The 14,925-nt window shown below is 35.4% G+C and overlaps 1 protein-coding gene across 18 annotated transcripts in view; it reads right to left on the bottom strand.

Moving 5' to 3' along the window:
- Window positions 1–14,925, bottom strand: part of LOC114403105 — a 61,381-nt gene that overhangs the window by 23,689 nt on the left and 22,767 nt on the right. The window contains exons 8-12 of one of the 18 annotated variants that reach the window (XR_003664587.1): window positions 13,194–13,406; window positions 12,319–12,384; window positions 11,771–11,850; window positions 11,583–11,637; window positions 483–719 (exon numbers count right to left, since the gene is read on the bottom strand). Coding sequence is in view for 11 of the 18 variants with exons in the window: in XM_028365844.1 (XP_028221645.1) it covers window positions 11,589–11,697; window positions 11,771–11,850; window positions 12,319–12,384; window positions 13,194–13,406 (468 nt within the window). In the remaining 7 variants the exon portion in view is untranslated. Of the gene's footprint in view, window positions 1–482; window positions 720–2,668; window positions 2,912–9,512; window positions 10,218–10,707; window positions 11,105–11,582; window positions 11,698–11,770; window positions 11,851–12,318; window positions 12,385–13,193; window positions 13,407–14,925 lie in introns of those variants that run through there. The other 17 variants (XR_003664589.1, XM_028365841.1, XM_028365845.1 and 14 more) reach the window with 17 other exon arrangements.

The raw sequence follows: 14,925 nt of genomic DNA, 5'->3' as shown, positions 1-14,925 counted from the left end.
TTCAGAAAACTCATCTCCCAACAAGCATGACTAATTTTCTATCATTGTTTCCTCCCTTCTAATTTTTCTTGACGACAAAGGGGGAGAAGTTTGTGAGAGATTGAGTAGGAAGGGGATCAATTTCTGTAGGATCATTTTGTGCTTATTATTTATATCTTTTGATGTATTTTTTATGATCCTATTTATTAATGAAATTGATCTAGATCCCTAATTTTAATTATGACAAATTATTAGCAATGCAAATTGAAAGGATGCTGGTTTAAGTGATGACTAACTTTCTGCCTAAGTGTTTCAGTGTTTAATATATTAAGTAAACATGTTCATTCATTTTGAAGTGCTCAAAATGGTTGTATTAGAATAGTTGTCAAGAGTTGAGAACTCAAAAGGTTTTTTGAAGCCCATCTACATGATGAAGAATGCTTCTCACTAAGTACATGGATTTTTAACAAAACACTATACAACAAGGCTTTTCATAAAAGACATATCAAATGCTACATAAAGAGCATTTAGAATCAATCAAAATGAAGTTGTGACAAAGTCTACATCAGAATGATCAAGATCTTGACTCTGAAGAACTGAACATCAAAATAGTTAAAAATGGTTTAGAGTGCATCATAAGTACAACATTAGGTCTTTCACAAGAGGCACATAAGAAGATTGAATTTGACAACTTGCTTTCCACATGCTTCACTAAGGGCGTATCAAAAAGTGAATGCTAACTGCATTAGAAGATGTAGATTTGTCAAAAATTGAATCTGTCCATGAGATGCAATGATGTATAACATCATAACAGAAGACTAAGGACACTTCACAGTCTAGTCTTGCACAGAACACTAACACACCAGCAATTGTACATTCACTCATTATTTATGAAGTAATCTACTTCAAATAGATTTATGTTGTGAAGATGTGTTAAGGATGATGAAGATATCTACTTCAAAAAGACATATCTTTTGATCTTCATCAAAAGGATCTACATCAAAAGTACTTGCAAGGTAAGAATCGACATAAGTTCCAACCAAGATGCATCATGTAACAAAGAACAACATAAGAACCAACTTGAAAAGTTGGCGACCGATCAAAGATAAAAGGTAAAAGGTGAAACAAGAATGAAAGTATAGAAATATTCTACCAAAATTATCAATTGTATAAATAATGCACAAAAAGGGTAAGTCGGAGATAATATACAAATGATATCCCTACAAAGTCGAAAAATATGATTAAAAATTAATATATGAATATATATTTGTTTTACTTCATGGTCAAAAAATATGACTAAAAATTAATATATGAATATATATTTGTTTTACTTCATGGTCATTACATTTACAGTAATAGGGGTTACAAGATAGAACACAAATTCCAACCTTGATGATAATAAAAAAAAAAAGGTGAACAACCTCAATAACCATCAGTTGAACATTGAAGCAGCTTCAGCATAATTATTGGGAGCCATATGTTCTTGTATAGTTCTTCTCCTACCATCTGATTCTAGAACCATCTCGATTGTCATCAAACAAAGTATTTAGAGCCTCCCCACCAAAGTCAGACACTACTGCCTCAAACCAACCTAGGACACATATCTTGTGTCAGACAACCGAAGAAAGCCAAATCAGGAACCAAAGAATGCCAATCAACTCTGACAAGAGGAATCTATTAATAGGAAAACACAGGTGTGGATGATGGCGTCGTATGGTCACCACAATGCCACATCCCGGGGAAGCCATCTCCAACGCGAAATCTACATTGTCAACACAGGTCAATGACGAGACAGTTCTGATGTAGCTCCATGTGGAGCTTGTAGGCCTTGGATCTTCTTCATCAATGGATTCCTTTGCTTCTTGAGGTCTAATTGTAGTGGAATGGAGAAGGAGAAAGATGAATCGAGACGCCACTTCAAGTAGAAGATGAGTCTAGAAGAAGCTAACCACCATAGGAAGCCATGGATAAGAGCATGAAGTAGAAGAAGATGAATGAAGGGAGAGGAAGAGAAGTGCACGAAATTTAGTTCCTCTAAAGAAGTCTGAACTTTGAAGTTTAATTCTCAAATTATCAAAGTTAAAAAAATGCACACACATGGCCTCCATTTATAGCCTAAGTGTCACACAAAATTGGAGGAAAATTTGAATTTCTATTCAAATTTCACTTGAATTTGAAATTGAATTTATGGAGCCAAAATTTCACTAATTATGATTAGTGAATTTTAGCTATGGTTCAGCCCACTAATCCAAGATCAAGTCCAAGATTCTTCACTAAGTGTGCTTAGGTGTCATGAGGCATGTAAAGCATGAAGGACATGCACAAAGTGTGACTATATGATGTGGCAATGGGGTGTAGCAAGAAAATGCTCACCTCCTCCTCTAAAATTTAATTGGATTGGGCTTCTTCCAATTCAATTAAATTTATTTCCAACCACACACATCAAATATTCACTTAATGTGTGTGAAATTATAAAACTACCCCTAATACAAAAACTAGTCTAGGTGCCCTAAAATACAAGGGCTAAAAAATCGTACATTTTTTGGGTACCTTACCTATATTATGGAGCCCTAATTACAAGGTCCAAAAATAATGAAACCTTAATCTAATATGCACAAAGATAAGCGGGCTCATACTTAGCCCATGGGCCCGAAATCTACCCTAAGGCTCATGAGAACCCTAGGGTCTTCTCTTGCATCTCTGACCCAATCTTCTTGGAGTCTTCTATCCAATGCCCTTGCAAGGTAGGATTGCATCAAGTTCTGCCACAAAAGGCCCCAAGATTATGATATAATAGGCACACAAAGCCAATCCACCCCAAATTCCACATTGTCCAAGACTCACGGAAAAGGGGGAAAGTTTGACGGAAGAAACAAACTTGAAAATATAGTCTCTAAAACTGCCCACACCCATCTTTATGCATGCAAAGTACCTTGAAGAAAGCAAAAAAAAAAAATTCAACACAAAAAATGAGTGGAAAATAAGATAGAAAATTGATTTAACATCATCATTAGTCACCAAAATACCTTAAACTTTAAAGCAAAAGAGTGTAGAAAGTTCTAGGTATTTTGGATGACTAACGAGGAAAACAAAACAAAGATAGAATTGAAGAAGCAAAAGGAAAATGAAGAATTTGCAGGCAAATAGGATACCAAATACAACCAATTAGAAAGGGGGGAAAATCATTAATCAAGGGAGATAAATGTGTAATCCATTTTGCGTCATAAAAAATCTAGGATCAATTCCCGGGAGAAGATAAAGGTGAAAATATCCAATGAAGTACAAAGTCAATTACACTAAACCAATGCTCCCAAGAGTCACACAGGAATAAAGATGAGAAAACAACATAGATATCATAAAGAAAACCTAATAGCACCAATAAAGTTGTATAAAGACAAAAGATGAGATAAAGACACAAAGGAAAGGTAGAACCAACTTTTTAATTAATAAGTTGACATTGCCTCTCTAAGACAATATCAACTCAAGGGCAATTGTTCTAGAGTAATATCGACTTCTGCTTGATAATCCAACATTGCCTCTTTGAGACAATATCAACTCAGGGGCAACTATTATAGGATAAATATTAACTTCCACTTTGTTAGGGAATATTTGGGAAATTTTATTCAAATAAAGAAGTTTAGATGGCAGAGGAGAAGAGATATGTCATGCAAAGTGGTAGTTTATTGTGAATAATCGAATTTACAATGAAGGGGTTCAAAGCACTCTCATGCTCATTGAACCCATAATAATAACTCCATATAAAGGAGACCAAGATTATCAAACTCAAGAGTTTACGCAGACTCATGAGAGTTCTATAGACTCGACTCGTAAACTCAACTCGTAGACTCATAAGAGTCTACTTCATATAAAAATAATAACAAAATATCTATAAATGACATACTAATTAAACATTTCTACAATATAATAAAGCAAAATAGTAAATCATAAATTTCAGAATATTTAAATAACCAAGCTTAGTAATAATACATCACTACTAAATAATAACTTGTAGAGGTTATAGTAGTGTTAAATCATTCTCATCGAGGATTTGATGTTATTAGAGAAAAAGAGTTTGATATTATTAAAGGAGAGAATTTTGTATTTGAGAATTACACTATAAATGAAGGTATGTTGAATACTAAACAGACAGAAAACAATAAAAAAATGACTTACATTTTGGTTAATTTTTTTAACTTGCTAACTCGTTGACTCAATGGTAAACTCGGGAGTCTACTGAGTTTACTTAGAGTTTATAGAGTTTACCTAGAGTCTACTAAAAAAAGAGTTTACTTAAGAGTCAACTCGCAGAGGACAAGTGGACTCGTAAACTCATAAGAGTTAGTGAGTTAACTCGAGAGTTTGATAACCATAAAGGAGACAACAACTAACTATCCAACCAAATACGACTACAACAAAAAAAATAGAAAACAATTACAGTTACAACATAACCCATGTTAATGAACCACAAAACTAAATGTTCCCTTATATGTGACTAGATGTTCCACCAGATTATAGAAGATTAAAAGACCAATACCAAAGACAAAAGCACTGGGCCAAATGATGTCATCCACCCTATCTCTACTATCCATCATCCAACAATCAATATTATCCACCCTGGTTCAATAAAAATTTTGAACTATAAGTAACTCAGTTCATTTCCAACAATCTACAATAAGTAGATCTAGATAGTACATGAACTTACTTTTTGGAGCAGGCTTTGTGAACATATTAGCTTGATTCTCCATCTATCAACATGTTGGACTCTTAGTACGGATGAAGTAATATCTGATGTCAATGTGCTTAGTCTTCTTATGATGGACTTAATCCTTGGCTAAACAGATTGCAGCATGTACTCTTCCTGTGTAGTGGATAAAGTCATTGTCAGCTGAAGTGTTTCCTTGCATCTGACAAAAGAGTTATGAATCATGAATGCGTACCCAATCACAGATCATCTTACATTCATATCTGCAGCATAATCGAAATCAAAGTAACCAATGAGAGCATAGAACATGTGTCCATGGTAGACGAGTCCAATATCAATTGTACCCTTAAGGCACCATAATATATGTTTCATAGCTTGCTAATCTTCCTTCCGACGATTACTCATATACCTACTCACGAGATTAACTACTTGTGTTAGGTATGGTATGATGCATATTGTAGCATACATGAGACTACCAACAATACCTGCATAAGGAACATGAGACATGTATTCCTTCTCTGATTTTCACTGAGTAGTATTAAGTTCAGATAGACGAATAGACGTTGTCAGAGGAGTACATATTGATTTTGCATATGTCCTCCCAAAATGATTCAACAATTTTTTGAATGTATTTCTTCTAACATAGAAAGAGCTTTTGCTGGACTTAATCCCTTTTGATCTCCATGCCCATAATCTTTTCAAAAGCTCCCATATCCTTCATCTCAAATTCACTACTGAGTACTGACTTAAGCTTCTGAATTGCCCACAAATTTTGCGATGCTATGAGCATATTGTCCACATAGAGCAGTAGATAGATGTGGGAACCATCTTCCACTTTGCTATGATAAACACGAGTCATAGGGACTTTTGATGTACCCATGAGAGACAATGAACTAATTGAATCTCTTGTACCACTTCCTTGGTGATTGCTTCAGCCTATAAAGAGACCTCTTCAATCTAAAAACAAAATTTTCATTGCCTTCCACCTCAAAACCTTAAGGTTGTTGCATCATAATGTCTTCATCGAGTCTTCCATGGAGAAAGGCAGTCTTGGCATCGAGTTGCTCTAGTTCCATGTCCAGAGTTGCCACTAGGGCTAGCAAAACACGTATATAGATGTGTCGAACTACTAGAGAAAATATCTCATTGTAGTCCAATCCTTCCTTCTAATTGTAGCCTTTAGCTACCAAGCATGCTTTAAAATGGATGACTTCTTCAGTGAACGATCCAGATTTCTTCTTGAAGATCCACTTGCACCCCACTACTTGTCTGCCTTCATATGGCTTAACTAAATCACAAGTCTGGTTCTTCTGAAGGGATTCCATCTCTTCATTCATAACCATTGCCAACTCCACGGCTTCAAAAAAGGAAATTGCTTCTTGATAAGTTGATAATTTGAATGAATCAATGTCTTATGCTACCTGTAGCGCATAAGACACTATATTAAAGTCATTTCTTTCAAAAGCTTTGGCTTTCCTTTGTAACTTTCTGGGTGTTGTGATTTTGGGCTACTTCGTATGATTTTGACTTGTTTAGCCAATCCCCTCAACTGGTATTGTATTATGATGTTATATGTGCATTTAAAGATCTTGATCGGTCTCATCAGGTGCTTTAAACTACTTATGACCACTAATATTTCTGATTGTGAAGATCTCAAACTCTACCTACTTAGTGACATCCTTAACCTTACCTAAATCTTCATCAGATTTAGAATGCATCATAGAAAGTTCATCAAAGACAACATCTCTACTGTAATGGCCTTTCAGATGGAGACCAGACTCAAAATCCTTTAACTCCATCTCCATAGCCTATAAATAATTCCTTCTTGGCTTTGGGCTTCAACTTACCTCCACTTACATGATAATATGCCAGACATCCAAACACCTTCAGCATTGAGTATTTGGATGGTTTGTTAGACCATACCTTAATAGGGGTCTTAAAGTCTATGGCAATGGACAGTAAGCGATTCATGAGATCGCATGTTGTGCTAACTGTCTTAGCCTAAAAAATCTTACTCTAGCTTTAATTGGATAACATGTATGTGGTTCTTTCCAACAAGGTCAAGTTCATTCTTTCACCTACTCTATTTTGGTGTGGAGTATAGTGTACAATACACTGTCTTGATATGCCTTCATCTTTATAAAATTCATTGAATTTACTAGAATATAATTCCAAACTATTGTGTGTCCTAAGACACTTTTATTGTCTTTCCTGTTTAATTCTTCATTAGAATCGTCCCATGCTTGAAAATTTTGAAAGCTTCAAATTTTTGCTTGATCATGAATACCAATGTCATCCTAGAGTAATCATCAATAATGGAGAGGAAATATCTTGCCCCTCCTAGTGATGGAACTCTCAAAGGCCCCCAACAATCAAAACTGACATTGTCTAAAATGGCCTTTATAGTGTGTACAACCTTTGGGAATTTTGTCTGATGCTGCTTCCCATAGACATAGTGCTCACAAAACTAAACTAAAGCCCAGTGATGGAACTCTCAAAGGCCCCCAACAATCAAAATTGATGTTGTCTAAAATGGTCTTTATAGTGTGTACAACCTTTGGGAATTTCGTCTGATGCTGCTTCCCATAGACATAGTGCTCACAAAACTAAAGAGGTTCCACCTTGTAAGTAAGTCTCGCTTGCTCAGAATATCCATTAATTTTTCACTGATGGGGCTATCACAGTGGACCTTGAAGGATGTACAAATTTCCTTGCTTGGTCTCCTGCATTACCAAAGACTTCCCTTTCCCTCTAATCTGCATAACTCCACCTTTAACCCAACAAGAAAAACCTTTTGAATCCATGGCACCCCATATACAAGAATTTTCTTAAGCTCTGGAATGTGACGAACTTCAGTTAAGGTTCTAACAACACCATCATGCATTACGATTTGTATAGAATCTATACCGACAGACTTACAAGAACCATTGTCACCAATGAGAACTTTACCACCAAAATTATTCTCATGTGTCACAAATTTATGTCTATGTGGACACATATGATAAGAACAACCTGAGTCCAGTACCCATTGTTTTGAGTATTGTTGTAGTTGTTCACTCACAGTCATAACCAAATCACTTTCCGTTGAGGAATCATTCTGAACAAGTGTAGCAACAAAATCTTTCTTTGCTTTCTTTGGATAGTCTTGCTTCCAATGACCCGATTCTTTGCAATAATTGTAGATGTCCTTAGGATCAGCTTTGTTCTTCTTGTCAGCTTTGTTTTTCTTCTTCTACCCTTTAGTATAACGAGTCACTAATAATCCAGATGCAGAGGCTTCATCACCATTCCCAAACACCTTTAGTCGAAGCTCTCTAGATTAGAAACTGAACTTGGCTAGTGTAATGGAGTCCTTGCCTACACTAAGAGAACTCACAATTTTCATAAGAGGGAATGAGAGAGGCTAATAGAAGCATTGTTAGATTTCGTCTTCCATCTTGACATTAATGTCACGTAGCTCCATCAGAACAAAGTTTTGCTCATCAAGATGTTCCTTAAGTGGCGTCCCTTCCCTCACTCAAAGCCCAAACAAACATTGTTTCAAAACAACTTGTTGCAAACTGATTTCATCATAAAGAGTTTCTCCAATTTGAGTCAAAGCCCAACAACAATTAGTTCTTCAAAAACTTCATAAAGAACCTCATCAAACAAAGATAAGAGAATTAATGAATGCGCCTTTTCCTCTAGTAACTTAAGCACTGACTTATCAATCTTCGATGGTTGACCAGAGAGAGGAGCCTAGATGCCTTGTTCCTTCAACAAGGGTTACATCTTGATGTGCCAAAGGTTGAACCTATTCTTCCCTATGAATTTCTCAATATTGATTGTGTTGACCGTCTTCTTGATAGAATCTGGAAGACGCAGCACGAACAGATAACAAACAAAATGGTTGATCATTGGTGACTTGATATACTACAAAATAGATGTGGAACTAATTTTGAATTAAAGCTCTAAATACAATTTTGTTAGGGTAGATTCGAGAAATTATATTCAAATAGAGAAGTTCATATGATAGAGGAGAAAAGAGATATCGCACAAAGTGTTAGTTTATTGCAAATAGTCAAATTTACAATGAAGGGATTCAAAGCCCTTTCAAGCTCATTGAACCCAGAATACAAAGCTCCTTATAAAGGAGACAATAACTAACTGTCTAATCGAAAATGGTTACAACATAAAAATATAAAATAGTTATAGTTACAACACAGTCTATGTTAATAAACCACCAAACTGGAGGCTCCCTTCTACGTGATTAGGCGTTCCACCAGATTACAAAAGATTGGATGACCAATACAAAAGATAAGAGTACTGGGTCAGGCAACCAATGTTGTCGTCCACCCTATCTCTATCGTCCATCATCCAACAATCAACATACTTGATAAGTCGACATTGCCTTTCTGAGACTATTGATTCAAGGGCAACTTTTCCGTGGTAACCATCAACTTCTACTTGATAAACCAACATTGTCTCTCTGAGACAATATTGACTCAAGGACAACTATTCTGGGGTAAATATCAACTTTACATGTAACAAACATGTGGCACACAATTTAAACATATGATGACTAACTTAAAGATTATAAGTCGACTACAAAGTCCAAACAATTGCTTGAAGCAAGGAATGTCTTGAGCGGAACCAACTTAGAATAAGCACAACACACCCTTCAAAATAGGGTCCTCAATGCAAATACTTATAATAAGACACGCGACTGATAGTGCCATAAGAGAAAACACTATAAATAGGTATTTTGTAATCACACAAGGGGAGACAGATAACAAAACTCAATAATATTAGACTTCAGGAAATAAGAATAAGACCATGAAACAATATGAAATCATCTTTAAAGCGTGTGAGAAGATAGAAACATAATTTATGAAGAGAAAAACAAAGACTGTATTTTCCTGAATATGCTTGAGTAATTCTTCCCCCCAGAAGATTGATTTATTTATAATCAGAATGGTTACATAGATAGTAAATAACTACTATTTTCAAGAGAACAATTAAAATATGACAACTTCCCAAGATACATTGCACTCAACAAAATTCTAGGCTAGTTGGAAAAGTAATAAACATTAAATACTCATATTTCCAACACTCCCCCTCAAGCCAAAGAATAGATGTTCTCCATTCCCAACATGCATATTATTTTTCAAAATCTGGAATGCACAATCCTTTAGTAAGAACATCTGCAAGTTGGCATTGTGAAGTTACATATAGAGTACAAAATCAAACCACTATCTAGCTTTTTGTTGATAAAATGTGTATCCACTTCAATGTGTTATGTTTGATCATGCTGAACAGGATTCTGAACTAAGCTAAGCTGACTTATGATCACAGTAGAGCTTCATAGGTCCATCCCATTCAATCTCTTCTATGATGATTTTCAACCAAAACAATTCACAAAATACCTTGTGCCATAGCTCGATTCAGCTTCAGCACTAGATCGAGCTACAACATTTTGTGTTTTACTTCTCCAAGATATAAGTTTCCTCCAAGAAAGGGACAATATCTCAAACTGGATCTCCTATCAGTAATTGACCTGCATAGTCAACATCAGTGTTGTACTCTCTAAGGTATTGCAAAATTCTATAAGTGGCCTTTAAGTGGACTTCTCCTGGATAGTGCATAAATTCACTAACCACTAAAGCAATGCAATATTCGGCCTTGTATGTAATGGAAATAGGCCAGGATGCCTGTCAGGGGCCCGCAACTAGGCTTACATAAGACCTAGCCAGACTTGTTTATTAAAAAGGTCAGGCTTCATCTTTTGAGAAGCCTTTTTACTTTACCCTTCGTTTGGTAGAGTAGAAATAGAAGGGAGGAGGAGAGAAAAGTTCAAAAATTAGTGAGTCTCACCTCCAACACATTACTTTGATTCAAATATTTCTCTTATATTTTCATCTACTCTATTGCTCTCCTCTCTACCAAATAAATTAGGCTTTCAAAAAATGCTTATTAAGCTTGATAGGCTGACCTATTTTATATATAATATAAATATTTATATTTATGTTAATATTATAAATATAATGTATATAAATGAATATAATTATTAATAATAAGTTTATTAGTATTTAAAAATTGAAATGTCTTGTATTGAGACTCATTTTTACTTTGAGTTCGAACCCTAAAACTAAAAGGCTAAACCCGTATGTATTTGTTGGCTCTGCTAGGGCACATCGCACGCCACACCTATGCACGCAGCACAATGCAGGCCACACCTTTGCATGTTGCTCCTCCACACTAGTTCACACAAGGTGGTCAAACAACTTCTACAAGACCTCCAGGCTTGTCGTTGCCGAGAAGGTAGACTCTCTCTTTCTGGGTTGATGGTGGCTCTAAATCAGTGTCATTTTTTTTATTTCTCTTGTCCCTTTGAATCCTTCCTTTTCTTTTTAATATCAATGTGGTCCATAGAGCGGATGGAGTCTGTTATTAGAAACATAAAAATGATGAGCTACCTTCAATAAATTAGAATTATTCGTGTATTAACTTTTGATCTCTGTTTATTTCCATCTATGTTGCCTTGTTTCAGATTATAGTACTTGAATGTTTCTGATTATAATTTTATAGTACTCTTCGGGTTTCAGAGAGGAACAAGTTTCAGGTTTTGTTTGTGTTTGATTACTTGATGTTAAGATATAACTGCTTCCAAAACCCACCAAATGAACTTCCTATATATTCTTCACTTTATAGTTTCTACCACTCTAAATAGTGATTTTGACCGCTGTTAAAACCTCTCTTAAGCTCTACAAAACGCCATGACACTGTAATCAAGATAATAAATAAATCCATTCCACTGATTGCCTAATAAGTAATATCTCAGCATTCACAAAGAATCAGCATATTAACAAAATAATAGTGATGCTATATTAGTCTAAAAAAAGGGATGGATTAAACATTTTACCTACTTTCATGCTCTTTGTACCATCAAATGGCGATAATAGCGTCCGCGTATCATTCTGTGCCACACAAAATGAATCCAGTTGTGAAAATTCAGCTGCATCCACTGCTGTGCAAGCCTAAAATATACCAGTTGAATGTTTTTTAATCCTTTCCAGTTTATTATGAGCAAATCAAATGAAAATCACTTACCATCTCACTAGACACCTCTGTATCCCCTTAGATATGGGACGAAGGAATGGTGGATCCCGTTGAGCATAAAGCAAACCCACCTTCACCACAGAAAGGGGGGTAAAGGCCATGGAATTTACTTATACAATGTTTCTATCAACATGGAGTTAATAAATTTTACAAATATATTTTAAGGAATTTAAGGCCTTTGTACTACTGAGAATTAATAGCCAACCCAACCTTTTGGGAAAAAGGCTTTTTTTTTTTTTGCTGCTGTTGTATATTACTGAATAAATAATCAAATTCCGAGTCTTGGTTCTCTGATTTTCTAAAGTTCAGTAGTTCACCTATGCTGGTATCTGATAGTGTTTGAATTTTAAATTGAAATTTTAGCCATAATTAACATCCTTTCATAAAAACAAGATAAACTTGTTGAAACAAGCAATTTAAAAAATAAGTGCTAATGATCATTTGCAACATCTCAAAACTTCAAAATGAGTGACCTAGTAATAAAAAAAATTGACCAGAGACATCCTAAAAAGCCAATGGCTTTTCTGAAATTAACATACCTGTAACAATGCAAAAGTGGATGGATCATCAAAGATTTCTTCACTATAATCAATTCGGTAATTGACCTGTTTGGAGATAATAATCAGCATTATTAAATAGATTCCAAGCACATAATCCAAAATGATTGTATATGAGATGATATTGGTGTGGCACTGATTGAGAAAAAAATGACAAAAATTGGTTAAAGGTGATTTGGACATATACAAAGAAGGTCACTGTAAGCACTAGTGAGGAAAATGGATTGGAGATCTCTCTATCAGAACCTTGTGGGTATGTGAAGAAAACGCAGTGAAAGCTAACATTTCTTCACATAACCATAGCCATTGGATGCTTTCTATTGTTAGAGATTTTCGATCTTAATGTTTATTACTTTTTAATTTCATCTAAGGATTTAGGATTTTCAATTGGGAAAAAGGTTAAATTGTCCAAGGAATTAGGAATAATTAAATTAACAAAGCTTTAGGGGGAGTGTTGGAAACTATTTCTAAGTAATTAATGTCCAAGATAGTTCAATAGACATTCACATTTACAGTGACTTACCACTGTCCTAGGGAGTTAAAGTTTCTTATTATTGTCATTACATGTATTCAATCAGAATTAATTATAAATAAGAGGTTCTGCTGACTGCTTAATCACTCAAGTCAGACCAATCTTCAACTATAGTAAAGCTTAAAAACTCCTTTTAACAGACAAAATCTAATAAAAAGTAGGGACATTATCCTATAATAACTTAGCATTTTCCTATCCATGCATTACTTTGTGTTTACATTTGCTTATATATTCATAAAATTTTGCTCCAGTATCTTTCATTTTTCAACTGAACAGTAGTCACACAAGAACAAAATATAATCTAAAGAAAGATAAGCAAGTTTACCCCAAATTCTGTATTGGCCAAAGACTGAACAAAATCCATTAACTGAAGTTTTGCCCATTCCATGCGCAACTTAGGGTCGTCAATTTGTGGCGGATGCCTCCATGGTGCACCAAAACGTAATCTGTCTTCTGAAACCTTTCCATTGTATACATCAACTGCAAATTTTTGCAAGATCTCCAATGCTTCATCCAAAGCAGGGTTCACAACAGTAATCTAAATGAAGTTGAATAATGCGTCATTAATCATGCATGCAGAAAAAAAAGACTCAAGAAAAATCATATCAACCCTTGGATTTTCAAAAATGAAAAATCACAATCCCCAAATTCCAACTCCACCAAAAACACAGGAAAATCTTCAGAATCTTCCCTGTTTTTTATTTTAATATTTTTTTTACTCAGAGAAAATAACATTGTATTATATCATAATCAGTACAAGTTGTACTGTTGAAATTACACATTGGGCCAATTTTAGCAGGATTATGGTTCCGTAATACAGGGTATCTAAAGTGAATTAGGAAACCATAATTCTGTCAGTTTACTTGGCCCACAGCTACTCAAAATTCATATAAAGTCTCACCCTAATCACATAAATGCCTCCTTCATATTGCTGGACCAGTGATGAAAAGACATGTCAAAGTCTTTATTCAGATTTTTTTGTCAAGTCCAGCAAAGAAAAATGGCATCCTCCAGTATCTTACTACCATTAAAGCTGTCCCCTTCAAAAACAATGTTATTTCGATGCTGCCAAATACTCCAGGTCAAGGAGATCCACCAGCATTTCCAATTCTGAGAACTAAAGCCATTTTCTTTCCAAACCACATGCTGGAGGAAATGCATTCTCGGGATCTGTGGAAATGGTCCTGAAGTGTTTGTCCACGATATCAATTCCCACCAGAGTGGCATTATTTTGCTGCACCTAAAGAAGAGATGTGTTGCATCCTCATCTTTATATTTGCAGAATGGACATGTGGGATCATTTATTTCCACCTTTCTCCAACGCAGGTTCATTTTTGTTGGTAATTTGTCCCTGATTAGTCTCCATGCAAAGAACGCAACTTTGCTAAGGGCCTTGACCTTCCACAACTCAGTAAAAACACCATCCTGATTTTCATCAATTTAGGCTGACATAAGCTTCTTGTACCCCCGCTCCCTGCAGTATATACACCCGATGCATCTTCCTTCCAAATCCACTTGTCTTCTCGATCCGGATGGATGCTGATACCTTCTAGATCTTCTAAGAACTTTACAGCCATCTCCATCACACCATCGAAAAGTTGCCTTCTCCATTTAAAGTCTCATTCCCAACCTATAGTTGTGAAGTTGCCCATCATCTTTATGACATGTTGTTGCTGTTTGGAAATGGAGAAAAGTGTAGGGTATTTCAACTTAAGTGGTACTCCATCCTCCTTCCATCCATCCTCCCAAAATTTGTCCTTTTCTCCACACCCCACTTTCCATTTTATCCCTCTATCGAAACCGCTGCCATCTGCATCTAAAGGATCTATGATATTTATATCCTTCCACCATGTTGATACTTTACTGCCCCTTGTTACTCCCTCCAAATTTCTCCAATCGCCATATTTTGAGTCCAATATTCTAGCCCACAATTCTCCTTTGTTATGGAAAAAGCTCCATTTCCACTTTCCAAGGAGTGCATAATTAAACTTCCTTAAGTCCCTGATCCACATTCCTCCTTTCTCCTTTGGTAGGCACACTGACTCCCACTTTACCCA

The sequence above is a fragment of the Glycine soja genome, chromosome 20 (assembly GCF_004193775.1).
Source record: "Glycine soja cultivar W05 chromosome 20, ASM419377v2, whole genome shotgun sequence".
NCBI classification, from domain to species: Eukaryota; Viridiplantae; Streptophyta; class Magnoliopsida; order Fabales; family Fabaceae; genus Glycine; species Glycine soja.
Note: the sequence above shows the minus strand (reverse complement) of the source record. Positions and strands in the feature narration are given on the sequence as shown.